The sequence below is a fragment of a genome, unplaced genomic scaffold, assembly GCF_019419815.1.
Source record: "Pyrus x bretschneideri cultivar Hongxiangsu unplaced genomic scaffold, Pyrus_bretschneideri_v1 Contig32, whole genome shotgun sequence".
NCBI lineage: Eukaryota > Viridiplantae > Streptophyta > Magnoliopsida > Rosales > Rosaceae > Pyrus > Pyrus x bretschneideri.
In genome coordinates this window covers 3,965,892-3,992,793 of record NW_025999635.1, presented here as the reverse complement: position 1 = coordinate 3,992,793, position 26,902 = coordinate 3,965,892, and the positions used below count along the sequence as shown (strand labels likewise).

Here is a 26,902-nt window from a genome sequence, read left to right as displayed (position 1 = left end):
GAAATGTCAGAAGTAAAATCCCTCGTCTCTGCTTGTGGATGAATGCATCATGCATGCTACAACGACAGTGAAGGAAGAATAGAAAGTTTCGCAGAATCCGACTCCAGTACTCTACATGAGTCTCCAGCATTAGTGAAACTTCATCTCATTTGGTTTGCTTCCCCTAAATGCTGAAAGAGAGTATTGAACTCTTAATCAAGCGAATTAGAAATGGCGCGATGAAATTCTGTATGCAGGTGTAGAAAAATTTGCAGGAAAATAAATAAATCAAAGAGAACGATACCGTGTTTTTAGTGATGTAATTCAGGTTCTGTTTATTGTGATTTTAAATTACATGATCCTGTACCTGTATACTTGTCTAATCTGTCTTTTTTTGTTGTAAGCAATGTGTTGCTATTGTATTGAAATAGTACATATCTGCTATTTGGATAATATGTAAAAGCATTTTTAAAGGAGATGTCAAATATAATATGTTAAAATTTTATTTGATGTCAAAATTTCTAATGGATGTGTCAAATATTTATTTTATTATTTTATTGGGCCTAGAGTTACATTATCTATTAAAAAATAATCAAAATTAATTGTAGTTTTTATTCTATTGGTTGTTAATAGGACCCATGTATTATAAAAATTCAATTAAATATATTTGACTTCTTCTTTGTTTGCTGTCAAAAAATGCAGCTAGAAAGTAAGGAGTCAAATGACTCCTCACATGCCACATCATATATGGCATATCTATTGGAGAACACTTAAATGTTTTTTAATCTATTTGACATATTTGACATCTCATTTGGAGATGGTTTAATAGAACAAAATTATGTTACAAATCTGGGCTAACAACACTATACAAAAATCTTACCTTAAATGCCTCAAAGTCACTTCAATTATTTGCCCTACTCAACTTAATTTAGTTCCCTTTTTTTTCTCAAATTTGTTTATGGCATGATTGTTTGATCTTTACTAAATAGTTGTTTAGAAATGGTGATTAAAACGAGACTCATATTTTTTGTTTTGCAGAAATATGCGATGTATGATAGGCGAGAATTCTTCTTCATCGTGAACATTCAGGTAAATCCTGTCTTTCAATATTTTTCTATTATCCTTTGCATTGTTCTTTCTCGAGTTTTTTGTGAGATTTGTTGGAATGGTGGTTGTTTAGTGGTTTTCTAGGTTGCTGAGAAAAGAATATTAGGTAACGTGGTAGTTTAGGGGATGGCTATGGCCCTTGACGGATTTCAAATCAAGACAATGTTTTAGTTTAAACTTTCAGGTAACCAAAGGCAGAGGCAAATTTTGATTTTTGCCTTCCTTTTTCTCGCCCCCCACTTTGGGGATGGGGGCGGGTTGGGGGTGGGTCGGAGAAGCATGTAACAAAGGTTATAATCTTTGAAGGTCGATTGAACAATTCTATTAGCGTATCTATTGAAGGTTGTTTGGATTCATATATATATATATATATATATATATTTTAAATATGTCTAGAAATCATAAAGATGCTTCTGAAGAATGATAAGTTTCAATTTCCAAAATTTTATTGTAATGTTTTTTCGATAGTGCCAAAGAGCTAAAACGGAGAGATGTATTCTTTTTTAGTTCTGTTTTTTGGTTTTGTTTTTGGATTGCTCCCGGTTGAAAAAGGATGAATATTTTTTATTATTTTCTCTCTCATTTCACTATCTATTTCTATAAAATCTCATACACATGAATATTGGCATCAGGGCGGACGGCATGAAAATGTTAATGCATTTTCCTCTGCTAGTTTATCAATATGAAAGGTTATCTATACTATTATTAAACCCTCCTTTCAACTTTTTGCCATTTTTTTTTATTTTACCCTAATTTTTGATACACAATACTTACATAAGAAGGTAAAATAGTAATTTTGTTTTGAGAAAATGTCAATCATATCCCTATTTTTCCTATTTTACCATCATTTTTGATACACAATATTTACATAAGTAGGATAAAACAGTAATTATGCAATATTAAGATAAAATATTCACTTATTAAGAGAAATTATTCCACCATCGTTATTTCATACTCTTTTTAAAATTTTAAAAATTAATCACGCTCCTTAATTAAAAAAACAAAAAACAAAAAACAAAATGAAAATTTTCACTGTGTCCATATCTTCGGAAAAAAAAACACTCCACAGCAAGTTCGACAGCCTGCACACCTCATCAAACCATAGAAATCGTTTACTTTTTTGGGTGTCCGGAGGGCTCCTCCTTATTTCTCCTTGCTCTTCGCTTTCCCTGAACAAGAAATCCGAAACGCACAGCCCAAAACTCAGTCATACTCGGCCCCTCTCCTTGGCCTGCCACTTTCCTCATCTCACGGTGGTTGGTTCTCTCCTTTCGATTCAATTTCGGTGACTTCTTTCTTTGCTCTTGGGGATTTTAGGGGATTTTATTCTCTTCCTGGTTGCTCTGAAATTGGGTTAGTCATTTTCCATGGTTCGAATTGAAATGTAGCTGAATGTATTTACCTTCGGCGGCGTTTTGGCGAATCGTTTGTGTTCAATGGCGATTTGAGCGAGGGCACTGAGAGCTCTGGGGTTTCGTTCTTGGTCCCCTTTTTGTTGTTCCAAGGTGGTGCGATGGATTTGTCAAAGGTCGGCGGGAAGATTCTGAGCTCCATTAGGTGTGCCAGGTCGCTCGGCCTTCTTCCTTGTGCTTCTGATCGCCCCGTGGCGATTGAAATTTCAGTTTTTGCACGTAATGCAACTTTTAAGCCCTGCAATTCGAAGCGGTTAGTGTTTAGTTGTGTGAAAGTCGATTGTTTCTGAGTAAAAGCGAGTTGAAATTGTGTAATTAGATCATATAATTTGAAATTTTTGTTCCAAGCGTGTGTATTTTGCTTTATATACTGAATAACAGTTTGGTTTGGTAGATTATCTGCGGTTTCGTGTTAATTAAGAAGATTAAGTTTAATAAGTATCATTTTAAGAACAATGCTTATTAATCTGGCAGTCGTAGTTAATTCACTGTTAAGTAGGGAATGAAAATGTTGTGTTTATTGCGAAATTTAGCTGATTGGTACAGGGTTAAAATAAACGTTTATTTTCTGTCCTAATTGTATTCATGCGTTGTTTACCTTCTCAAGTAGGTTCCCGCGCAAGATGCGAAATTCTCAAAATGTATTCTGAGAACTTTTTTTTTAATTGAGTTTATGGCCGTTCAGTAATTTTTTTATTTTTTTCCAGAATCTTCTAATCCTATTGATTTAACGAGTCGAAGGGGAGCCGCAAGTTCACCAAAGCTTTCAAATTTTGCTAACTCACTCATTGTAATCTCTCTCTCTCCTCCCTGTTTTTCTATCCTGTTGCATTTGGGTTTTCCCCTGTTTCACTTTCTGTTGATCTAATTTGAGGTGAAGTTTGAATTTTGGTTGAATTGGAATCTGGGTTTAATGAGTTTCCTTTCGTTTGTTGATTCGATTTTGTTAGGATTGGCATGTGGTTTTTCTAGCTTTTGCAACCACTTTGGGTCTGGCAAAGGTAATAATTCTACTCTTCATTCCATAAGCTTCATTTTGTATGCCCAGAAAAATTCGAATTGAAAACATGATGGAGTTTTAGGAAATACCCATGTTCTGCAATTTTCCCCATTTGTTTTTTGCAATTTCTTTGATCTTGTTAGCCATATAAGCATGTTTTCCTCTCTTCATTACATTCCGAATCTTTAAAATCCTCATATATGTTTCTATGTTTGTTTGATTTTGGTTTCTTGGTTATAATCTGAATCAAGACGCAAAACGAGGAGGGAATCATCACCCAGCTCTACGTCCCAAGAAAATGGTATTCAATTGAATCTAATTGTTGAACGTATACATGAGAGTTAACATCGTGTTTCTTTGCAAATACCGTTGCTGACTATATTCAAGAACCATTTTAACATAATAGGTTCTATTTGGATGATTAGGGTTTTGAACCTTTTCTTTTCCCCAATTCCACATGAACTGAATTTGAACGGTTTATTGTATCATACAGAAAAAATGAAAAGGGAATATGAGATGATATTAACGGCAGCCTTGCAAGCATCTGCCTGCTTGATCCAAATACCACGGCCTCGGTTATTGTCTTGGTGAGGTGTTCTATTTATATGAAAATTTTTGAGTCTTGAATATTTGAGGCATTGTATCAGCAACTTGAGATGATTGTAAAGCAGTACATGTAGCGTTGATGTCTTTTACTGTACATGCGTATTTGTTTCGTTGGAATTAAACTTGGAATGTACAGATTTATGCTAAGGAAAAGTCAGGGCCTTTGGAGCCTGATATTCTTTGTTAGAGTTTCTATTACAAAATTAGGGAGCTATCTTGTCCATTTATGCTTCTATTTAGTAAGATTGGGGTGATAAAGATTTCTAAGGTGTTTTCTGAGTTGTTTTGGAGCTGCATTCATTTCTTGGACGACCACATTAAGAAGTATTTTGTTGATTGATGCCTTATGGAAAATTTTCGATATTTAATCCTCCTTTTGTTTTAGTTTCGTGTTAGCACATGGCATGTTTTGCTTTGCTTGATGGTTATTCGATGTGCCGTCAAATTTGAGTATCATTATGTGGAAATGATTCATAGTTGTTGGAGATTATAGCAGCATTTTGTTTTTATTTGTAAACAAACTATATACTTTATCTTTGTCTTGGGTTACAATATAACGTTTGACGATTGAATTTGTAAGACAGTTTAGCAATTTTTTTAGAAACTTACTACTATTCTCACGAGATGCTCAAGTATTATGTCTTCTACTTTTCTACTTTCATTTTTCTATGTTTTTCTTCCATGTAGTAGGTTGATTACTTGAAACTATTATATTGATGGCATAATACGGCCTACAAATGAATGTTTCTTATAGCTATCCATATGGCAAGCAAAGTTTGACTTCATTGGTTCTTAGGGACTACGTTTTTTTAGCTGCTTTGTGTGGAAACTATTCATACTTGTTGCAACTAATACAGTTGACGCCCGCAATAGAGCATGGGCACATTTTCTAGTTATAAGTAAATGTATGACACTTAAATACTTTAAGGATATTATATGAGGTTGCAATTGTACCAAAACTTAAAGAGGTACCCTTTTTACTTGTTTGGCGCCCAGTTTAGGTAGGAATATGATATCCCAATAAATATCATATCAATCAAAGAAATTAATTTTTCATCTTTATCAATACAAGGTGTACCTGTATATTTGTCCAATCTGGAAAATGACTATGCTTTTAGGGGGCGTTTGTTGCGCCGGACTATCTCAGACTGGATTAGCTTCAAGGACTAAGCTGGACTGGCTTAGACTAGACTAAACTGGACTAACTTAGTGAAGCGTTTAGTGCAGTATTGGACTAAGAAGCTAGATAATAACAAATTCTAATATTATTTTATTTAATATATAAATTATTAATATTTTATTATGATCTTATCTTTTTCTCCATCTTTTCCTACATTTTCCGTCCCACTCTTTTCCTCTTCTCTCATTGTCCCACCCTCTCCCTCTTTTTTTTCCTCTCAGACCTCTCAATTCATGTCTCTTTCTCATTCCTGGTCAAACTCATTATTGATTCCAATTTTTATTTCTCTGTCCTTCCTCGCTCTCTAGCTATGCGTTATTCGAACGGAACCTCACGGCTCCAATTTTCCCAATGAGTTGCAGGTTTCCCGATGTGTTTTTTGGCCAACTCTCGTTAAATTGGATGAAGTTAGCACTGCCAAAAAATTCATTACCATCCCTGGACCGAGATCTTAGCTTTGCATGCTAGAATCTATCATGGATTTGAAGAAGCCCAAATAGGCTGAGACTTCCAGGCCATTTTCCGGCCACATTCGACCACATTTTGGCTTCGATTAAGGTAAAATCGTAATCTTATCACTCCCAGCTTCAATTTGGTATATTTTATATGAAAGTTGGTAGTGAAATGGATCTGAAAGAGAGTCGGCAAGTTAATGATTGATCTAGGTGACCAGAGATGACAAGGAGTCTATTGGAAGTGGTCGTTGAGCATGACAAGGACGAGAAATAGAAGATAGTCTTAGCTAGTCCCATGGTTATTGGGGGGTCTCACTAAGACCTCTTAGTGAAGGGTTTTGTCCATGCTAGTCCCCTTTAGTCTCATTAATGTTAGTCCCAGCATGGAACAAACACAGTATTGGACTAATAGGTAGTCCAGTTCAGTCCAGTCCGACTTAGTGAGGGCAAACAAACGCCCCCTTATTGGTCAGTGTAAAAATGTGTGAAAATTGGTATTCATTTAATGGGTCAATTCATCTTTAATCTGGATCTGAGTATCTTAAATCTTATATGCTTGGGTATTGTGTTGTTGAACTCTGGAAAACGACTATGCTTTACTACAGGATTGCAGATATATGGCTACTTCTGATATATGGCCACTTCTTGGCAATAGCTGGATAGCCTTTCGTATACAATTGGATCATGATAACGTTTCGAGGCATTTCAAATTATGCCACATGTAAATTGTTTTGAATTCAAAGTTTAGTTTTTGAACTAGCAATTGAGCCCATGGGTTTAAAATTGTGTTAAACATGTGAAAGATGTTAAAATCTATTTACGACCATATCAAAATTTATTTACATATTTATGTTCAATAAGAAACAAAAGATAGTATTTGTATAATATATCACATAGCTATTCATATAGTTGTAATACAATGGGGTTAAGGTGAGAGATTAGATGTCAAATGAATCCATTGTGATGCTTATCAAATACCCTACACTACAGATTCTTATTAGTAAAGAACCATATGAGAAAGTGATATTATTGTCCCAAATCTTTGTGAAAAGCCATAAAAAGGTCACTTCCAAGTACAGATTTTCCAAATACCCCACATGATATGAAAGTCCCAAAGCTTTGAAAAATCTATAATAAGATCTCTTCCAAGGACATGAATTATATCACTCACAATTGCTACAATTTTATTCAAATACAAATATGTATAATGCTTCCAAATTCAATTATCCAGAGACCAAATATTGGGAACTTTCGAATTATAAGCTCATTGGACATAATATCCCAACCATAGGCATAGGGAGATTCGAAATCATAAGGGAATGAAAAGAGAAGCAAAAGAAAAAGCAAAAGCAGAAGAGTCCACTCACCCTTTGTGAATATGCTTGTCTACGTTTCCAAAAATTAGTCTGTCACAGCTGCTAAATCCTTTTCAACTTTGTGCAAAAAAAATCTCTTTCTTATGTTTACTTGAAGTGCTGATTTCAAATCGGTGATCCCTTTCTCACCCTGGTAAGTAAAAATTTTATTGATAAGGGAAAAGAGAAGGGTAAGTAAAAGCAAAGTAGACAGACATAACAAACCAATGCAGAGAGAGAGAGAGAGAGAGAGAGAGAGAGAGAGAGAGAGAGAGAATGGTTTTATATGAAACTTGCATTCCTTTAACTCTTAGCCTTGTAATAGTTGCAAGCAAAATTGAGCTTCACATGCTTATGAACGTGCTAGTAAGGTTTCATATAGAAAGGTCAGTTGTTTCTTATTTTCTATACTATTATTGAATTTTGAAAGTCTGAATAGTTGGGTTTTTTGCTTCATTAGATTTTGAAAAAAAAGAGTACAAAAATATAAAGTGCAGGGAAGATAAACCAGAAATCTTAATTAGCAAGGACTAAAATACGCATAAATGCATTTGGAGTCAGGAAACGTCCATAGAAGAGAATGCGTGTGTGTTTTGTCACTCTCTGTTCATGTTTACCTCAACCATAGCCAAAATTTGATTTTTCACACCCAATTTGATCAATTAAATGGCTTTGCTTGTTGGTATCCTTGAAAGATGTCATCAAAACCATCCCCATTATCAGAGAAATTAAAGGTAAAATCCACTGACTAATGATTAAAGCATGGCATGTATGAAAACAACTAAAATTATTGACAAAAGATACAATAAGGATAAAAGAACTCCTGTAATTGGAAAACAAAACCCAATACACAGTGAATGACGATAAACACGTTACATAGTAAAAGAAAACTACCTCAACAGACCATCCATCCATCCACCACAAATACATCTAAAGAGTAGCCATCGGTTATCGAGAAGACATGTGCTTCACGGATGTTAAGTCCTAAATCCGAAAGCAAGGAAGAAAGCTATAGAAAATGACATTAGTTAGAAAGATGCAACCATAGTAGGGTTCTACGTACTTCTGTAGTTATCTTAAATCCTACAATATAAACAATGCATATAATATTAGTTAGAAAGTCGCCGGAATCGTCAGAAAACTCGATTCCAATGTTGATGTGAAATTCAACATGGACAGGTAAAGAAGAGGAATTTCAATTGGAAAGATCTGGAGCACAGTGGCTGCTTGGTGAGGAGAAGTCGCTCCAAGAAGGTTTTCGAATGGAGTTGGGTGATGGGGAACTCTGAGTATCATTGGTTTCAGATTATCAGTGAAAGAGAGGAAATTGAGAGCAAGGGAGGGCTAGTTCAAAAGGGACAAAAACAGAGATTTGTAAGAGAGAAGTGGAAATCTAAAGAAAAATCGAGAAGACATCGTCGAAGCAGAGGCTTCAATGCTGATAGACGCATGGCCAAGATGGGCTAAACTGTCATTTCGCTGTACCAAGGAGGCAAGAGAAAGGGGAACAGAGAAGAAACTAAGGGCATTTCCGCCTGCTCACTATAAATAAACAGTGCCAACCCAAAACTAAGTTTCAGTATATATAATTTCAAGCTGGCATATGATCTTTGACTAGTTTTAAGCATTTTTATTATCATTCAAATTTTCTGAAGGTAAATAAATAGAAAAATTACATGTAAATAGAACAATGTTTCATTATATGTTGGTACTATTGTTGATCCAAAGCCACAAGAACTTTGTTGGTCTAATCTTCTTTGCACGTAAATAAAACAACAGTCTGTGATCTTTTGTGTGTCTGCAAGCAATAGTATCATTTACATGCTTTTAAAACCCGTAACATTGCGCATGCAATTTTTGCTAATTACCTTACGGTAGAAAATCCAATTGCACTGTTCAACCAAACAATGAATTGGGTCTGATTTCACTTTTTTACAAATCTGCCATTAGATTATTTGCGGGATGGTTGTATTGGACTGAGTCGTAGTTCTATTTTAGGCCGAATTAAAAAAAAAGTATTGGACCGAGGCATAGTTGTATTAATGGATCCTAAATTCTAATAAATTCCAAATTCTCAACCCTGACATGATTTTGGTTTTGGGTACTTTCTCTCTCTCTCACTCTACAAATTTGAGTAGCAAAGCACAAATCTTTGTGTACTTTTGCCAGTTCCGTATTACAGGTACATCCACTTTCTATCTATTGATCTTTTTTTTTTTTTTTTTTTTTTTTTTTTTTTTTTTTTAACTGTAATATGTGATTAGAGTTGTCTCGGTTATAATTGTGTTAAAGTTTTAGTTATGATTGAAATTATTGATTGCCCAGTTTTTGCTATGTGGAATTGGAGGTGGGTTTTGTGTTAAAAGTCAGGAATTTGTGTGCTATTATAGGGATTGGGTTTCAAAGTTGTGTGCTTTGTGCATCAATTGGTGAATGAATTTGACTGGTTCTGTTTTTTGGGATTGAAATCTGAAACAAAATATTCATGCTTTTGTTGCGTAAGTAGGTGAATGAATTTGATTGGTTTTGTGTGCCTACGCTGTTAAAGAAAAGCCGAAACAAAACGAAACGAAAAAGAAAATTAACAAGAGTGATCAAGCAATGATGAATAACCTTAACAGTGTCGGTGACCCTGAGCAGAGTGAACTCGAATCATAGGTACTGACCTTTCCTTTTTGTGTTGAATTTTTTTTTTTTAATGATTTAGGGTCAGATTTGAACAAGCTTGGGGGAATTGCTGCGGTTATAGGAGAGCTTGATCATGGTGATGCAGGTACAAGAAAAATGGATGCTTGGGGTACTTGACGGGACCATTCAGAACAACCCAGTTGTTCAGAAGCAGGCAATCATTTTTTTCCTCTCTATACGCGATGGCCCCATCGAAACCCATTAACCACCAAAGCCACCCTGACCAGGTTGCCGACTCAAAACCCTCCGCCAGAGCCCAGCACTGCTTCTCTAGCAGCTAGGACGATCACCGCTACAGCCCGGCTCGGAGTGGCGGCCCACAGAGAAAACCAAGCAGAGACGGATGTTGAAATATACTTGAAACCTTTAGCCTGGGGAACCCAGTTGGTAAATAAAGATAAAAAAAGGAAAGGTCAGTTACTGAATAAAAGGTAATATTTCGTTTTCGCATTTATTTGTGCTTTAAAAGGTTAGTATTTAGTGCAATATATGCAAACAAAATCCCCTTTATAATCATGTTCACTAAGAACCCAGTTGGGAAATTTGAGACCTTTTGTTTGGGGAGTTAGTTAAATTTGTTAGATTTTTCATGGATTTTGGGATACTATACTATTTTTGTTCGAATTGCTGCATGAGCTTTGTAGTGGGGAATTTGGCATGAGAAGGAGTTTAAGGTCAAAGTGGAAGCGATTGGCCGTGTTCGCTGTAAGAATCAATTTAGTGAGGTTGATTGGTTATTGTGAGCTCATAGGTAATTTCGCTGAAGGAGTCATAGTTAATTTTGATCTTCATTTGCTATATCGTGTATGCTTTCGAGTTTTGATATTTTGTTTAATGCATGGCCTTCTCTTGATGGCTAATTTGTTAAGAATCTTTGTAATTACTGGACTGCCTCCACATCAAAGGTTTAGTCTCTCATCGAGCTCTGAAGAATTGAGCTCAATATATGGAAGCAGACATCATGGTCAACAAGTGGAGGAGATAGAGGAAGAATTCTATGAAGAGTTGCTACTGTATAATTATGTTTTTTTATACATTGTCATTTGAATTTTTGCAAAACATAACGCATGAGGAAGTATGTTGGTATTTGATTTTGATTTTAGTTGTAGAAATTAACAAACATATAATACATACCTTTTCAGGTGATGACATCGACAGTGTCGACATCATGCATTTAGGTTTTCCCCTGTTTCTCTTTCTGTTGATCTAATTTGAGGTGAATTTTGAATTTTGGTTGAATTGGAATGTGGGTTTAATGGGTTTCCTTTCGTTTGGCGATTTTATTTTTTTAGGTTGGCAAGTGGTTTTTCAAGCTTTTGCAACCACTTTCGGTCTTGCAAGGGTAATAATTCTACTCTTCATTCCATAAGCTTCATTTTGTATGCCCAGAAAAATTTGAATTGAAAACATGACAGAGTATTAGGAAATACCCATGTTCTGTAATTTTCCCCATTTGGTTTTTGCAATTTCTTTGATCTTGTTATCCATATAAGCATGTTTTCCTCTCTTCATTACATTCCGAATCTTTAAAATCCTTGCCTATTCGTGTAAATTCTCATATATGTTTCTATGATTGTTTGATTTTGGATTCTAGGTTATAATCTTAATCAACAAGATGCAAAACGAGGTGGGAATCAACACCCAGCTCTTCATCCCAAGAAAATGGTATTCAATCGAATCTAATCGTTGAATGTGTAGCATCGTATACATGAGAGTTAACACCGTGTTTCTTTGCAAACACCGTTGCTGACCATATTCAAGAACCATTTTAACATAATAGGTTCTATTTGGATGATTAGAGTTTTGAACCTTTTCTTTCCCCCAATTCCACATGAACTGAATTTGAATGGTTTATTGTATCATATAGGAAGAACGAAAAGGGAATATGAGATGATATTGAAGGCAGCCTTGCAAAGCATCTGCTTGCTTGATTCAAGTACCACAACCGCGGTTATTGTTTTGGTGAGATGTTCTTGAGTCTTTAATATTCTAGGCATTGTGTCAGCAACTTGAGATGATTGTAAAGCAGTACATGTAGCGTTGATGCTTTTTACTTTACACGCGTATTTGTCTCGTTGGAATTAAACTTGCAATGTACAGAGTTATGCCAAGAAAAATCAGGGCCTTTGGAAGAGTTTCTGTTACAAAATTCGGGAGCTATCCTATCCATATATGCTTCCATTTAGTAAGATTGGGGTGATAAAGATTTCTAAGGTGTTTTCTGAGTTGTTTTGGAGCTGCATTCATTTCTTGGAAGACCACATTAAGAAGCATTTTGTGAATATATGCCTTACGGAAAATTTTCGATATTTAATCCTCCTTTTGTTTTGGTTTCGCGTTAGCACATGGCGTATTTTGTTTTGCTTGATGATTATTCGATGTGCCGTTAAATTTGAGTATCTTTATGTGGAAATGATTCATAGTTGTTGCGGATTATAGCAGCACTTTGTTTTGATTTGTAAACAAACCATGTACTTTATCTTTGTTTTGGGTTACAATATAACGTTTGACGATTGAATTTGTAACAGGGTTGAGCAATTTTTTCAGAAACTTACTATTCTTGCGAGATGCTCAAGTATTATGTCTTCTGCTTTTCTTTTTTCCTCTTTCTATGTTTCTCCTCCATGTAGTAGGCTGATTACTTGAAACTATTATATTGATGACACAATACGATCTACAAATGAATATTTCTTATAGCTATCCATATATGGCAAGCAAAGTTTGACTTCATTGGTTCTTAAGTACTAAGACGTCTTTTTAGTTGCTTTGTGTGGAAACTATTCATGCATATTGTGACTAACACAATCAACACCCTTAGCAAAGTGTGGGCACATTTTTTAGTTATGAGTAAATATATGACATTGAAATGTTATAAAAATATCGTATGAGGTTGTAATTGTACCAAAACTTAAGAGGTAAAATGTATTACTCTTTCTACCTGCACATTTAGCCCTGTTTAGGTAGGAATATTATATCTCAATAAATATCACATCAATCAAAGAAATTAATTTTTTTAAGGACCCACCATTCAAAGAAAGTAATTATTCCATCTTATCATCTATGAAACTTTTGTCAAAGATTCCTAGACTCTGTCCGACTACTGCTCTCATTGATGTGTTAGAAAATGCGGTCTCAATCTCATGCCGTAGAGGGTGGTTTGTCGTAGAGGATGGTTTAGAAAAAGTGCTCATGTCGTAGAGGGTGGTTTAGAAAAAGTGTGGCTCCCTAGTATATATAGCTAGCACTACTCTGGATGGTTTATTGCTCGTACACATCACTACTTCATACACTAAAACTTTATGGAGAGAAGCATGAGAGTTGTTTTACTACTAATCAGGGTTCTAGCTGTTACAACCATTACTTTCAGTATTGGTTTATGCAATGGAATTCCCGGTTGGCCTCCGCTTTGCAAAGAAAGCGAAAGAGATGCACTTCTGATGTTCAAGCAAGATCTCAAGGACCCTGCCAATCGGCTTTCGTCGTGGGTTGCAGAAGAAGGTTCAGACTGTTGCAGTTGGACAGGAGTTGTCTGTGATCACATAACTGGCCATATCCACGAGCTGCACCTGAATAGTTCCCACTCTGAATGGGATTCCGACTTGTTAAGTGGTAAGATAAATCCTTCTTTGCTCAGTTTAAAGCATCTCAACTACTTGGACTTGAGTCACAATGATTTCAGTACAACACGAATTCCTAGTTTCTTTGGTTCTATGACAAGTTTAACGCACCTTAATCTTGGACACTCACAGTTTTATGGAATAATTCCTCATAAGCTGGGAAATCTCTCCAGTCTACGCTATCTCAATCTCAGTAGTAACATTCTGGAGGTTGAAAACCTTCAGTGGATTTCTGGTCTTTCTATGCTGAAACACTTCGACTTAAGTTATGTAAATCTTGGCAAAGCATCTGACTGGTTGCAAGTTACAAACATGCTCCCTTCTTTGGTAGAGTTAGATATGTCCCATTGTGAACTTCATCAAATTCCCCCTCTACCCACCACAAATTTTACTTCCCTGGTTGTCCTTGATCTTTCTGGTAACAGTTTTTATTCTTTGATGCCGAGGTGGGTTTTCAGTCTTAAAAATCTAGTTTCTCTTCATCTCAGTGGTTGTGGTTTCCAAGGTCCAATTCTTAGCATTTCACAGAATACCACATCTTTGAGGGAATTTGATTTGTCATACAATTCTATTAGTCTTGATCCGATTCCCAAATGGTTGTTTAACCAAAAATTCCTTAAATTGAGTCTAGAAGCCAATCAACTTACAGGACAACTTCCAAGCAATATTCAGAATATGACTTGTCTTAAAGTTCTTAATCTCGGGAGGAACGAATTCAATTCTACCATACCTGAATGGTTGTATAGCTTGAACAATCTCGAGTCCTTGCTTCTTTCTCGCAATGCCTTACGTGGTGAACTATCGAGTTCCATTGGAAACCTTAAAAGTTTAAGGCACTTTGATCTTTCATGTAATTCAATATCAGGTCCCATTCCAATGTCCCTGGGAAACCTGTCAAGCTTAGTAGAACTAGATATATCTAGAAATCAGTTTAATGGAACTTTCACAGAAGTTATTGGTAAACTCAAAATGCTAACAGATTTGGATATATCTTATAATTCGTTCGAAGGTGTGATGTCGGAAGATTCTTTTGGTAACCATACAAAATTGAAGTATTTCATTGCAAAAGGAAACTCATTTACTCTGAAAACTAGTCGAGATTGGCTTCCTCCTTTTCAACTTGAAAGTTTACAATTGGATTCATGGCATCTGGGACCTGAATGGCCAATGTGGCTTCAGACACAAACACAGTTAACAGATCTAAGCTTATCTCGTACAGGAATTTCAAGTACTATTCCAACTTGGTTTTGGAACTTAACATTCCAATTAGGTTATCTGAATCTCTCTCACAATCAATTGTACGGGGAGATTCAAAATATAATTGCTGCTCCTGGTTCAGTAGTTGATCTTGGTTCTAACCAATTCACTGGTGCATTGCCTATTGCTCCCACCTCATTAATTTGGCTAGATCTTTCCAATTCATCATTTTCTGGAACTGTTTTCCACTTCTTCTGTGATAGGCCGGATGAACCAACGTTTCTTTCTGTTCTTTATCTCGGGAATAATCTTCTCACTGGAAAATTACCCGACTGTTGGATGAGTTGGCAATCCTTGATAGTCCTAAATTTAGAAAACAACTACCTAACTGGGAATGTCTCAATGTCCATGGGATACTTGCCATATCTGACCTCGCTGCACTTGCGCAATAATCACCTGTACGGAGAATTCCCACATTCCTTACGGAACTGTGCCCTGTTGTCAGTTGTTGACCTTAGTGGAAATGGGTTTGTCGGAAGCATACCAATATGGATGGGTAAAAGCCTTTCAGGTTTGAAGGTTCTTAACCTTCGTTCGAATGAGTTTGAAGGAGACATTCCTTCTGGAATCTGTTATTTGGAAAGTCTTCAGATATTGGACCTTGCACATAATAAACTCTCTGGAACGATACCGAGATGCTTCCACAATTTGAGCGCCATGGCTAATTTGTCAAAATCATTTTCTTCAACAATGCTTAGGAGCGGTGCTTTTGATGAGTATTATTCAGTTCCAGAGAATGCAATCTTGGTAACGAAAGGGATACAAATGGAATATACCAAGATTCTGAAATTTGTAAAAAGCATGGATCTTTCATGCAACTTTTTGTATGGAGAGATCCCTGAAGAACTTACTGACCTCCTCGCATTGCAGTCACTCAATTTATCAAATAATTGTTTCACCGGAAGAATTCCTTCAAAGATTGGTAATATGGAACGGTTAGAGTCTCTCGATTTTTCCATGAACCAACTTGATGGTGAAATTGCTCCAAGTATGACGAATTTGACATTTCTGAGTCACTTAAACTTGTCCTACAACAATTTGATGGGACGAATTCCGGAAAGCACTCAGCTGCAGAGCCTTGATCAGTCTAGCTTCGTCGGCAACGAACTATGCGGAGCTCCACTCAACAAGAATTGCAGTGCGAATGGGGTGATACCGCCACCAACGGCTGAGCAAGATGGAGGAGGAGGATACAGTTTACTTGAAGACAAGTGGTTCTACGTGAGCCTGGGAGTCGGATTCTTCACGGGGTTTTGGATTGTGCTTGGTTCTTTGCTGGTAAACATGCCATGGAGCACTCTTCTTTCACAGTTGCTGAATATGATGGTGCTTAAGATGTATCATGTAATTGTTGAATATGTTTAGCTTTGTGTTGTACTTTTGAGTAAGTTTGTTGGCATTTTCCTTGCTGTGACGAATACGCCAGTATGGTTGTGTTGTATGATTTTGTCAAATTTCATCCTCTTGTTTCATCGTATTTTTCTTTCAGGTTTGGTTTTAGAGGGATTAGGTTTCATGTCCCCTCTTCCTTGTATCGTTTGTGTTTTCGTTTCTAGAGAGGTAAGGTTTATGTCCCTCCTTCTTACTCAATTTTGTTTTTCTTCTTTTCTTGGCATTATCAGGGGTAAGGTTTATGTCCCCCCTCTGACTAGGTGTAACCTTTTTTTTCATTATCAATAAAATATCCCTTGTACCGCCGAGGTTTTCTTCAAAAAAAAAAAATCCAATATAAAATTAAGACATGAAAAATGTGTGAAAATGGTTTAGGAATTAGTTACCTATTAATTAACTATCAGCAAACTCACATAATTCACATTATTTCGTGGTTGTATTTTTAATTATTTTTCATTTACAATTTTACCCCTCGATTTCTTTTGTTCTCTCTCCTCTTTCCCCTTCTTTGCAGTACTCTCTCCCTCTTCTTCGTACTAATTCACGTAACACCTCTCTCTCTTCCACGAGAAAACCCAATTGCTATGCAGCTTTGAAATGCTCGTGAAACTTCATCTCATTTGGTTTGCTGCCTCTAAACGCTGAAAGAGAGAAGAGTGACCTTGTTGCAGCTGAAACACAGATAGTAGAGAGTATTGGAATCTTAATCAAGCGAATTAGAAATGGCGCGTTGAAATTCTGTATGCAGGTGTACAAAAAATTTGCTGGAAAATAAATAAATCACAAAAAACCATACTGTGTGTACTCATCAGGTGGAAAGACAACCTTTAGTTGCAGGTCCTGCAGCTGCATCGCGGTTCTCTTGTAACTTGTGTGAACAACGCCCATCAAATCTGCTAATATTTGATTGAGATGCATGCACAAATCCAAAATGATTATTAACATGAGGAGAAAAAGACACAAAGGCCGGACGAAATTCTAACAAAAACAGGAAGCTTACTAGAGTACGGTTCATGCTTCCTTGTATGAAGCGAAGACTTTCTGAGTACACTGTCAGCATCATCCTCTCCTTCAGAGAAAACTGACGAACTAGACCAACCAGTCGAATTGGCATCTCTGTCGCTCTTCCAAGCAAATTTTAAGAGCCTCTTCAGTCCTTTCGGTGCATCCTTTTGGAACACAATGGCAGGAGGATTTTCAGCATTTCCCCACTCAATATTATCTGGTTCGTTACTTTCTTCTTGCAGCATCTGGGACAAAGAATGACGGACACGAGGACTTGACAGTCCAGCTGGAGCAACATTGGCTGAAGTGGTTACTTGAGATGAGCCGTTGTTACATGGGGACATGGCCTGATGCTCCTTTATTTCTACCCAAGCACTTGGGGAGATGGTTGATTCTTCTTCAGCTTGAACTTGCAATGACGGTTCTGCAACATTTTTTAAGTTATCATTACGATCAGGAGAAACTGGGTCAACATGTTGCGTCTCACCACACATCAGGCTATCATTTACCAGAGCTTCTGGATCCACAGCATCATTTGAAAGGCCGACTGACACAATATCTGGGTGTTGATGCGTCACAGGATCAGAAGCGCTGCCAATCACCTCATCCTCTTGGGTTTCAATATATTTGTGCTGTTTCTATAAGATTCCTCCGATTGAGAAGTTCTTGTCTTGTTAACAACAGGACCAACACCAGGGCTCGTTCGAATACCCTTCTGAAGAAATGGTTTTGATTCCACTGGCACTACACTGCTCTTCTTGGTCACCTTGTTGTGCTTTGCTGGAATTATATCAGAATAATCACCAGAGGTTGTCACTACTTTAGGTTTTGTTGTTTTACCACTCTTTTTCACTGCTTGCTGCTGCTTCTCATTTACTTCCTTCGAGCTCCTGTCATTAGTAATCACGGATTCCTTCACATTCCTCTGTCGCTGTGGGGGTCTTTCCACTTTAGCGCTGGGTGGTGTTGGCTTGGGTTTTTGACGGGTTGGGGTAGTGCTGGTAGAAGAGACCCCAACAGGAGTTCTAGCTGGTGATGCCCCTGTGGCTCTCGGTGTTGGTGTTGATGGCCATGACTTGCGTGTAGCAGGCAAGGGTGATGTTCTTGGTGTACCTGCATATTTGTCCAATCTGGAAAACGACTATGCTTTGGTCGGTGTAAAAATGTGTGAAAATTGGTATTCATTTAATGTCAATTCACCTTTAATCTGGATCTGAGTATCTTAAATCTTATATGCTTGGGTATTGTGTTGTTGAACTCTGGAAAACGACTATGCTTTACTACAGGATTTCAGATATATGGCTACTTCTGATATACTGAACAAATTAAGCAAAGATAGTTTTAAAGTTGATTCTGATGTGGAGATAAAGTTCACAAGTATTATTATACGGCAACGTGATGATGTTGCTGGTTATGTATCTGCGTTGGAGTTTTATAAGTTGTATCTGGTGTTCCTTACCATGAATAGTGAAGGATCATTGACAACGTACTTCTTGGCAATAGCTGGATAGCCTTTCGTATACAATTGGATCATGATAACGTTTTGAGGCATTTCAAATTATTCCACATGTAAATTGTTTTGAATTCAAAGTTTAGTTTTTCTACTAGCAATTGAGCCCGCGCGATGCCACGGGTTTTAAAATTGTGTTAAACATGTGAAATATATTAAAATCTATTTACGTCCATATCAAAATTTATTTACATATTTATGTTCAATAAGAAACAAAAGATAGTATTTGTATAATATATCACAAAGCTATTCATATAGATATAATACAATGGGGTTAAGGTGAGAGATTAGATGTCAAATGAATCCATTGTGATGCTTATCAAATACCCTGCGCTACAGATTCTTATTAGTAAAGAACCATATGAGAAAGTGATATTAATGTCCCAAATCTTTGTGAAAAACCATAAAAAGGTCACTTCCAAGTACAGGTTTTCCAAATACCCCACATGATATGGAAAAGTGAATCTGTCCCAAATCCTTGAAAAAACTATAATAAGATCTCTTCCAGGGACATGAATTATATCACTCACAATTGCTACAATTTTATTCAAAAACAAACATGTATAATGCTTCCAGATTGAATTATCCAGAGACCAAATATTGGGAACTTTCAAATTATAAGCTCATTGGACATAATATCCCAACCATAGGCATAGGGAGATTCGAAATCATAAGGGAATGAAAAGAGAAGCAAAAGAAAAAGCAAAAGCAGAAGAGTCCACTCACCCTAGGTGAATATGCTCGTCTACGTTTCCAAAAATTAGTCCGTCACAGCTGCTAAATCCTTTTCAACTTTGTGCAAAAAAAAATCTCTTTCTTATGTTTACTTGAAGTGCTGATTTCAAATCGGCGATCCCTTTCTTACCCTGGTAACATTTAACAATTGCCATCAGTAAAAATTTTATTGATAAGGGAAAAGAGAAGGGTAAGTAAAAGCAAAGTAGACAGACGTAATATACCAATGCATAGAGAGAGAGAGAGAGAGAGAGAGAGAGATAGAGTGACAATGGTTTTATATGAAACTTGAATTGCTTTAACTCTTAGCCTTCTAATAGTTGCAAGCAAAATTAAGCTTCACATGCTATGAACGTCCTATTGAGGTTTCATATAGAAAAGGTCAGTTGTTTCTTATTTTCTATACTATTATTGAATTTTGAAAGTCTGAATAGTTGGGTTTTTTGCTTCATTAGATTTTGAAAGAAAAAAAAGTACAAAAATATAAAGTGCAGGGAAGATAAACCAGAAATCTTAATTAGCAAGGACTAAAATACGCATAAAAGCATTTGGAGTCAGGGAAACGTCCATAGAAGAGAATGCGTGTGTGTTCTGTCACTCTCTGTTTAGCCAAAATTTGATTTTTCACACCCAATTTGATCAATTAAATGGTTTTGCTTATTGGTATCCTCGAAAGATGTCATCGAAACCATCCCCATTATCAGAGAAATTAAAGAGGTAAAATCCACTGACTAATGATTAAAGCATGGCATGTATGAAAACAACTAAAATTATTGACAAAAGATACAATAAGGATAAAAGGACTCCTGTAATTGGAAAACAAAACCCAATACACAATGAATGATGATAAACACGTTACATAGTAAAAGAAAACTACCTCAACAGACCATCCATCCATCCACCACAAATACATCTAAAGAGTAGCCATCGGTTGTCGAGAAGACATGTGCTTCACAGATGTTAAGTCCTAAATCCAAAAGCAAGGAAGAAAGCTACAGAAAATGACATTAGTTAGAAAGATGCGACCATAGTAGGGTTCTACATACTTCTGTAGTTATCTTGGATCCTACAACATAAACTATGCATATAATATTAGTTAGAAAGTCGCCGGAATAGTCGGAAAACTTGATTCCAATGTTGATGTGAAATTCAACATGGACGGGTGAAGAAGAGGAATTTCAACTGGAAAGATCTGGAGCACAGTGGCTGCTTGGTGAGGAGAAGTCGCTCCAAGAAGGTTTTCGAATGGAGTTGGGTGATGGGGAACTCTGAGTATCATTCGTTTCAGATTATCAGTGAAGGGGAGGAAATTGAGAGCGAGGGAGGGCTAGTTCGAAAGAGACAAAAACAGAGATTTGTAAGAGAGAAGTGGAAACTGAAAGAAAAATCGAGAAGACACCATCGAAGTAGAGGCTTCAACGCTGATAGATGCATGGCCAAGATGGACAAAACTGTCATTTCATTGTACCAAGGAGGCAAGAGAACTGGGAACAGAGAAGAAACTAAGGGCATTTCTGCCCGCTCACTATAAATAAACAGTGCCAACCCAAAACTAAGTTTCAGTATATATAATTTCAAGCTGGCATATGATCTTTGAATAGTTTTAAGCATTTTTATTATCATTCTAATTTTCTGAAGGTAAATAAATGGAAAAATTGCATGTAAATAGAACAATGTTTCATTATATGTTGGTACCATTGTTGATCCAAAGCCACAAGAACTTTGTTGGTCTAATCTTCTTTGCACGTAAATAAGACAACAGTCTGATCTTTTGTGTGTGCGCAAGCAATAGTATCATTTACATGCTTTTAAAACCCGTAACGTTGCGCACGCAATTTTTGCTAATTACTCTACAGTAGAAAATCCAATTGCACTGTTCAACTAAACAATGAATTGGGTTTGATTACACTTTTTTACAAATCTGCCATTGGGTTATTTGCTGGATGGTTGTATTGGACTGAGGCATGGTTCTATTTTAGGCCGAATGAAAAAAATAGTATTGGACCGAGGCACAGTTGTATTAATGGATCCTTAATTCTAATAAATTCCAAATTCTCAACCCCGATAGATTTTGGTTTTGGGTACTTTCTCTCTCTCTCTCTCTCACTCTACAATTTTGAGCAGCAAAGCACAAATCTTTGTGTACTTTCGCCAGTTCCGTATTACAGGTACATCCACTTTCTATCTATCGATTTTTTTTTTCTTTTTGAAACTTTTGTAATATGTGATTAGAGTTGTCTCGGTTATAATTGTGTTAGAGTTTTATTTCTGATTGAAATTATTGATTGCCCAGTTTTTGCTATGTGGAATTGGAGGTGGGTTTTGTGTTAAAAGTCAGGAATTTGTGTGCAATAATAGGGATTGAGTTTCGAAGTTGTGTGCTTTGTGCATCAATTGGTGAATGAATTTGACTGGTTCTGTTTTTTTGGGATTGAAATCTGAAACAAAATATTCATGCTTTTGTTGCGTAAGTAGGTGAATGAATTTGATTGGTTTTGTGTGCCTACGCTGTTAAAGAAAAGCCGAAACAAAACGATACGAAAAAGAAAATTAACAAGAGTGATCGAGCAATGATGAATAACCTTAACAGTGTCGGTGACCCTGAGCAGAGTGAACTCGAATCATAGGTACTGACCTTTTCTTTTTATGTTGAATTTTTTTTTTTTAATGATTTAGGGTCAGATTTGAACAAGCTTGGGGGAATTGCTGCGGTTATAGGAGAGCTTGATCATGGTGATGCAGGTACAAGAAAAATGGATGCTTGGGGTACTTGACGGGGCCATTCAGAACAACCCAGTTGTTCAGAAGCAGGCAATCATTTTTTCCCTCTCTATACGCGATGGCCCCATCGAAACCCATTAACCACCAAAGCCACCCTGACCAGGTTGCCGACTCAAAACCCTCCACCAGAGCCCAGCACTGCTTCTCCAGCAGCTAGGACGATCACCGCTACAGCCCGGCTCGGAGTGGCGGCCCACAGAGAAAACCAAGCAGAGACGGATGTTGAAATGTACTTGAAACCTTTAGCCGGGGGAACCCAGTTGGTAAATAAAGACAAAAAAAGGAAAGGTCAGTTACTGAATAAAAGGTAATATTTCGTTTTCGCATTTATTTGTGCTTTAAAAGGTTAGTATTTAGTGCAATATATGCAAACAAAATCCCCTTTATAATCATGTTCACTAAGAACCCAGTTGGGAAATTTGAGACCTTTTGTTTGGGGATTTAGTTAAATTTGTTAGATTTTTCATGGATTTTGGGATATTGTACTATTTTTGTTCTAATTGCTGCATGAGCTTTGTAGTGGGGAATTTGGCATGAGAAGGAGTTTAAGGTCAAAGTGGAAGCAATTGGCCGTGTTCACTGTATGAATCAATTTAGTGAGGTTGATTGGTTATTGTGAGCTCATAGGTAATTTTGCTGAAGGAGTCATAGGTAATTTTGATCTTCATTTGCTATATCGTGTATGCTTTCGAGTTTTGATCTTTTGTTTAATGCATGGCCTTCTCTTGATGGCTAATTTGTTAAGAATCTTTGTAATTACTTCTTTTTGGATTAACTATAATATATTTGCCTTAAATGATTGCGCTAATGCAGTAGGGCTTTTGTAGGATGCTTGCAGAAGGAATCTGTGTGAAAACATGTACCCTAAAAATTTGTCTACATACTTTGTATTGACAATAAAAATAGTACAAAATTGGTGCTTCTTCCTCTGTAGCATGGAATGACTTCTCTCATGTTAAACTTCTACCGTGCTTTTATTATTAAATTTTGGTGAAACCATTATTTAGTTTAAACCTTATCACAATATAAAATATCAGGGAGAGAGATTAGAAATAGAGAGGTGTTAATTTGATTTTATGTTTACTTTGGAGTTTTGGATAATGATCATGGATTTTGGTGGTATTGCATCTCTTATTTTTAATAGCACGTTTCTGCATAGTGTTCATTTCAAGTATGTCAATGTGATAGCTAAATAATTCAGTTTGTAGGACATGCTAAGAAAAATTATAGCTTTAACTATTCATCATCTTTCATCTCTCTCCCTCTCTGTCACTCTTGCAGTAACTCCAGTTGTATTCCGTTTGCTTTGCTGTTAGGTAAATCTTCACTTTCTGTGTAACGTTATATATATAGTTTACATTTTTCTATTCCTAGCACAATCATTCAACACTACGTTTTCTTTCAAGTTGGTATGTGAGTGCATTTTCCATTGATCTTTCTGTTGAACTTTCAACCGAGTTCTTATTTTGATCACAACATTCTTTGAATTTTCTCCTCTTACCTATGTTGTTTTCCGCTTATTTCAACTTCTAATTTCTCCACAGTAAATATTCATGGTTTAAAAGGCATTGTTCCAAATTATTTAATAGTTTGATGTATTTGGTTTATGACAATTTAATTGTCAAGTCATTCTCACTTGAAAGTGAAATACACATTTGCAACAACATAATTTGCTTGGCTTATTGAAGGATTATCGCGATACGTCATCAGAAAAGCCAGGCAGGCAAGTGAGCTCTTTGCACTGAGCTGGGAATCAACAATGGTGAGCTTAAGAAGACACACACGCACTATAGACTGGACAGGTAAATTGCAGACTGAACAAGTTGTGTAAATCCTACTTCAAAATAGAAGCAACTGTATTTTCTCCCCCATTTCACTATCTGTTTCTATGAAATCTCATACCCATGAATGTTGTCATCAAGGAGGATGGCATGAAAATGTTAATGCATTTTCCTCTGCCGGTTTATCAATTTGAATTCCACTTTATTTGTGGTTTGTTAATTGAAATATGTACCGCGAAATTCATTATTTTGAGTATGTTCTTACTTGACATTTGTAAGCTTTTGATTAGTTATGAAAGGTTATATATTTATGCAAAAAACCCTGGCCGCGCCTCCATTTCGCAGCCATAGCTTTGGAAAAAAAAAAACTCCACAGCAAGTCCGACAGCCTGCACACCTCATCAAACCCTAGAAATCGTTTCCTTTTTTGGGTATCTGGAGGGCTTCTCCTTATTTCTCCCTGCTCTTTGCTTTTCCCAACCCTAGGAAGATCGTGATTGCTTGATTATTTTTTATCTAGACAGTATACTCTCTCTCTCTCTCTCTCTCTCTCTCGATCTAATTTTAAGTGATTGAAAATTGGGTTAGTCATTTTCCATGGTTCGAATTGAAATGCAGCTGAATCTATCTCCCTTCGGCAGCGTTTTGGCGAATCCGCTTGTGTTCAATGGCCATTTGAGCGAGGGCACTGAGAGCTCTGGGGTTTCGTTCTTGGTCCCCTTTTTGCTGTTCCAAGGTGGTGCGATGGATTTGTCAAAGGTCGACGAGAAGATTCTGAGCTCCATTAGGTGTGCCAGGTCGCTCGGCCTTCTTCCTTCTGCTTCTTTTAAGCCCTCCAAATCGATTCGATGCGGTTAGTGTTTAGTTCTGTGAAAGTCTTGTTTCAGAGTAAAAGCGAGTTGAAATTGTGTAATTAGATCATATAATTTGAAATGTTTTTTCCAAGCGTGTGTATTTTGCTTTATATACTGAATAACAGTTTGGTTTGGTAGATTATCCGCGGTTTCGTGTTAATTAAGAAGGTCAAGTTTAATAAGTATCATTTTAAGAACAATGCTTATTAATCTGGCAGTCGTAGTTAATTCACTGTTAAGTAGGGAATGAAAATGTTGTGCTTACTGTGAAATTTAGCTGATTGGTACAGGGTTAAAATAAACGTTTATTTTCTGTCCTAAATGTATTCATGCGTTGTTTACCTTCTCGAGCAGGTTCCCGCGCAAGATGCGGCTGCTGCAGCTGTTGCTTATGCTATTGCTGGACTGCCTCCACATCAAAGGTTTAGTCTCTCATCGAGCTCTGAAGAATTGAGCTCAATATATGGAAGCAAACATCATGGTAAAAAAGTGGAGGAGATAGAGGAAGAATTCTATGAAGAATTGCTACCGTATAATTATGTTTTTTTATACATTGTCATTTGAATTTTTGCAAAACATAACACATGAGGAAGTATGTTGGTATTTGATTTTGATTTTAGTTGTAGAAATTAACAAACATATAATACATCGACAGTGTCGACATCATGGACATGGGGTTGTGGTTTGTCAACTATTTCCAGGCCAATAGTTTATAACTAGTGCCCATCTGTTCTATTGAGGTAACTTTTTTTTTTTTTTTTTTTTTTATGTTTATATTTATATGTTATTCATCTTTTGTGAGCATTCGCTCATGGATATTGTACGAAATTCTGAGAATTTTATTTAATTCAGTTTATGGCCATTCAGTTTTTTTTTTTTTATTTCTAGAATCTTCTAATCCTATTGATGCAATGAGTCGAAGGGGAGCCGCGAGTTCACCGAAGCTTTCAAATCTTGCCGGCTCACTCATTGTAATCTCTCTCTCTCTCTCTCTCTCTCTCTCTCTCTCTCTCTCTCTCTCTCTCCCCCCCCCCTATTTTTCTATCCTGTTGCATTTGGGTTTTCCCCTGTTTCTCTTTCTGTTGATCTAATTTGAGGTGAAGTTTGAATTTTGGTTGAATTGGAATGTGGGTTTAATGGGTTTCCTTTCGTTTGTCGATTCGATTTTGTTAGGATTGGCATGTGGTTTTTCAAGCTTTTGCAACCACTTTGGGTCTGGCAAAGGTAATAATTCTACTCTTCATTCCATTAGCTTCATTTTGTATGCCCAGAAAAATTTGAACTGAAAACGTGATGGAGTTTTAGGAAATACCCATGTTCTGTAATTTTCCCCATTTGTTGTTTTTTTGCAATTTCTTTGATCTTGTTAGCCATATAAGCATGTTTTCCTCTCTTCATTACATTCCGAATCTTTAAAATCCTTTCCTATTCATGTAAATTCTCATATATGTTTCTATGTTTGTTATATTTTGGTTTCTAGGTTATAATCTTAATCAACAAGATGCAAAACGAGGAGGGAATCTAATCGTTGAACGTATACATGAGAGTTAACATCGTGTTTCTTTGCAAATACCGTTGCTGACCATATTCAAGAAACATTTTAACATAATATGTTCTATTTGGATGATTAGAGTTTTGAATCTTTTCTTTCCCCCAATTCCACATGAATTGAATTTGAACGGTTTATTGTATCATATAGGAAAAATGAAAAGAGAATATGAGATGATATTGAAGGCAGCCTTGCAAAGCATCTGCCTGCTTGATTTAAGTGCCACAACCTCGGTTATTGTTTTGGTGAAGTGTTCTATTTATATGAAAATCTTTGAGTCTTGAATATTTTAGGCATTGTGTTAGTAACTTGAGATGGTTGTAAAGCAGTACATGTAGCGTTGATGCTTTTTACTTTACATGCATATTTGTCTCATTGGAATTAAACTTCCAACGTATAGATTTATGCCAAGAAAACGTTAGGACCTTTGGAGCCTAATATTCTTTTTTTAGAGTTTCCATTACAAAATTAGGGAGCTATCCTGTCCATATTGCTTCTATTTAGTAAGATTGGGGTGATAAAGATTTCTAAGGTGTTTTCTAAGTTGTTTGGGAGTTGCACTCATTTTTTGGAAGACCTCATTAAGAAGCATTTTGTCAGTTGATGCCTTATGGAAAAATTTTCGATATTTAATTCTCC

General features: G+C 36.4%; 2 protein-coding genes across 30 annotated transcripts in view; both read left to right on the top strand.

Moving 5' to 3' along the window:
* Positions 1 to 2,048: 2,048 nt before the first annotated feature.
* LOC103952793 (receptor-like protein EIX1) overlaps positions 2,049 to 26,902 on the top strand; it is a 61,533-nt gene continuing 36,679 nt past the window's right edge. For 4 of the 23 annotated variants that reach the window (XM_048590579.1, XM_048590587.1, XM_048590584.1 and 1 more), the window contains exons 1-4: positions 21,310 to 21,466; positions 21,975 to 22,730; positions 23,768 to 23,881; positions 24,479 to 24,713. The gene's annotated coding sequence lies outside the window, so the exon portion shown is untranslated. Of the gene's footprint in view, positions 2,752 to 3,205; positions 3,289 to 21,308; positions 21,467 to 21,773; positions 21,926 to 21,974; positions 22,731 to 23,360; positions 23,396 to 23,767; positions 23,882 to 24,478; positions 24,714 to 25,068; positions 25,245 to 25,369; positions 25,455 to 25,602; positions 25,686 to 25,887; positions 25,939 to 26,194; positions 26,551 to 26,902 lie in introns of those variants that run through there. The other 19 variants (XM_048590592.1, XR_007260556.1, XM_048590586.1 and 16 more) reach the window with 19 other exon arrangements.
* LOC103952786 (receptor-like protein EIX1) lies at positions 8,974 to 16,246 on the top strand. Of its 7 annotated transcripts, none has more exons than XM_048590574.1 (6): positions 8,974 to 9,276; positions 9,802 to 10,194; positions 10,925 to 10,960; positions 11,075 to 11,124; positions 11,377 to 11,447; positions 11,650 to 16,246. In XM_048590574.1, exon 6 carries the CDS (start codon positions 13,082 to 13,084, stop codon positions 16,019 to 16,021), a length of 2,940 nt encoding a protein of 979 aa, XP_048446531.1. In that variant the 5' UTR covers positions 8,974 to 9,276; positions 9,802 to 10,194; positions 10,925 to 10,960; positions 11,075 to 11,124; positions 11,377 to 11,447; positions 11,650 to 13,081; the 3' UTR covers positions 16,022 to 16,246. The 7 variants fall into 7 exon arrangements, with proteins under 7 accessions (XP_048446531.1, XP_048446530.1, XP_048446532.1 ...); XM_048590573.1 differs by having other exon boundaries at positions 9,041 to 9,276; positions 9,802 to 10,213; XM_048590575.1 differs by having other exon boundaries at positions 9,046 to 9,276; positions 9,802 to 9,867; positions 10,010 to 10,960.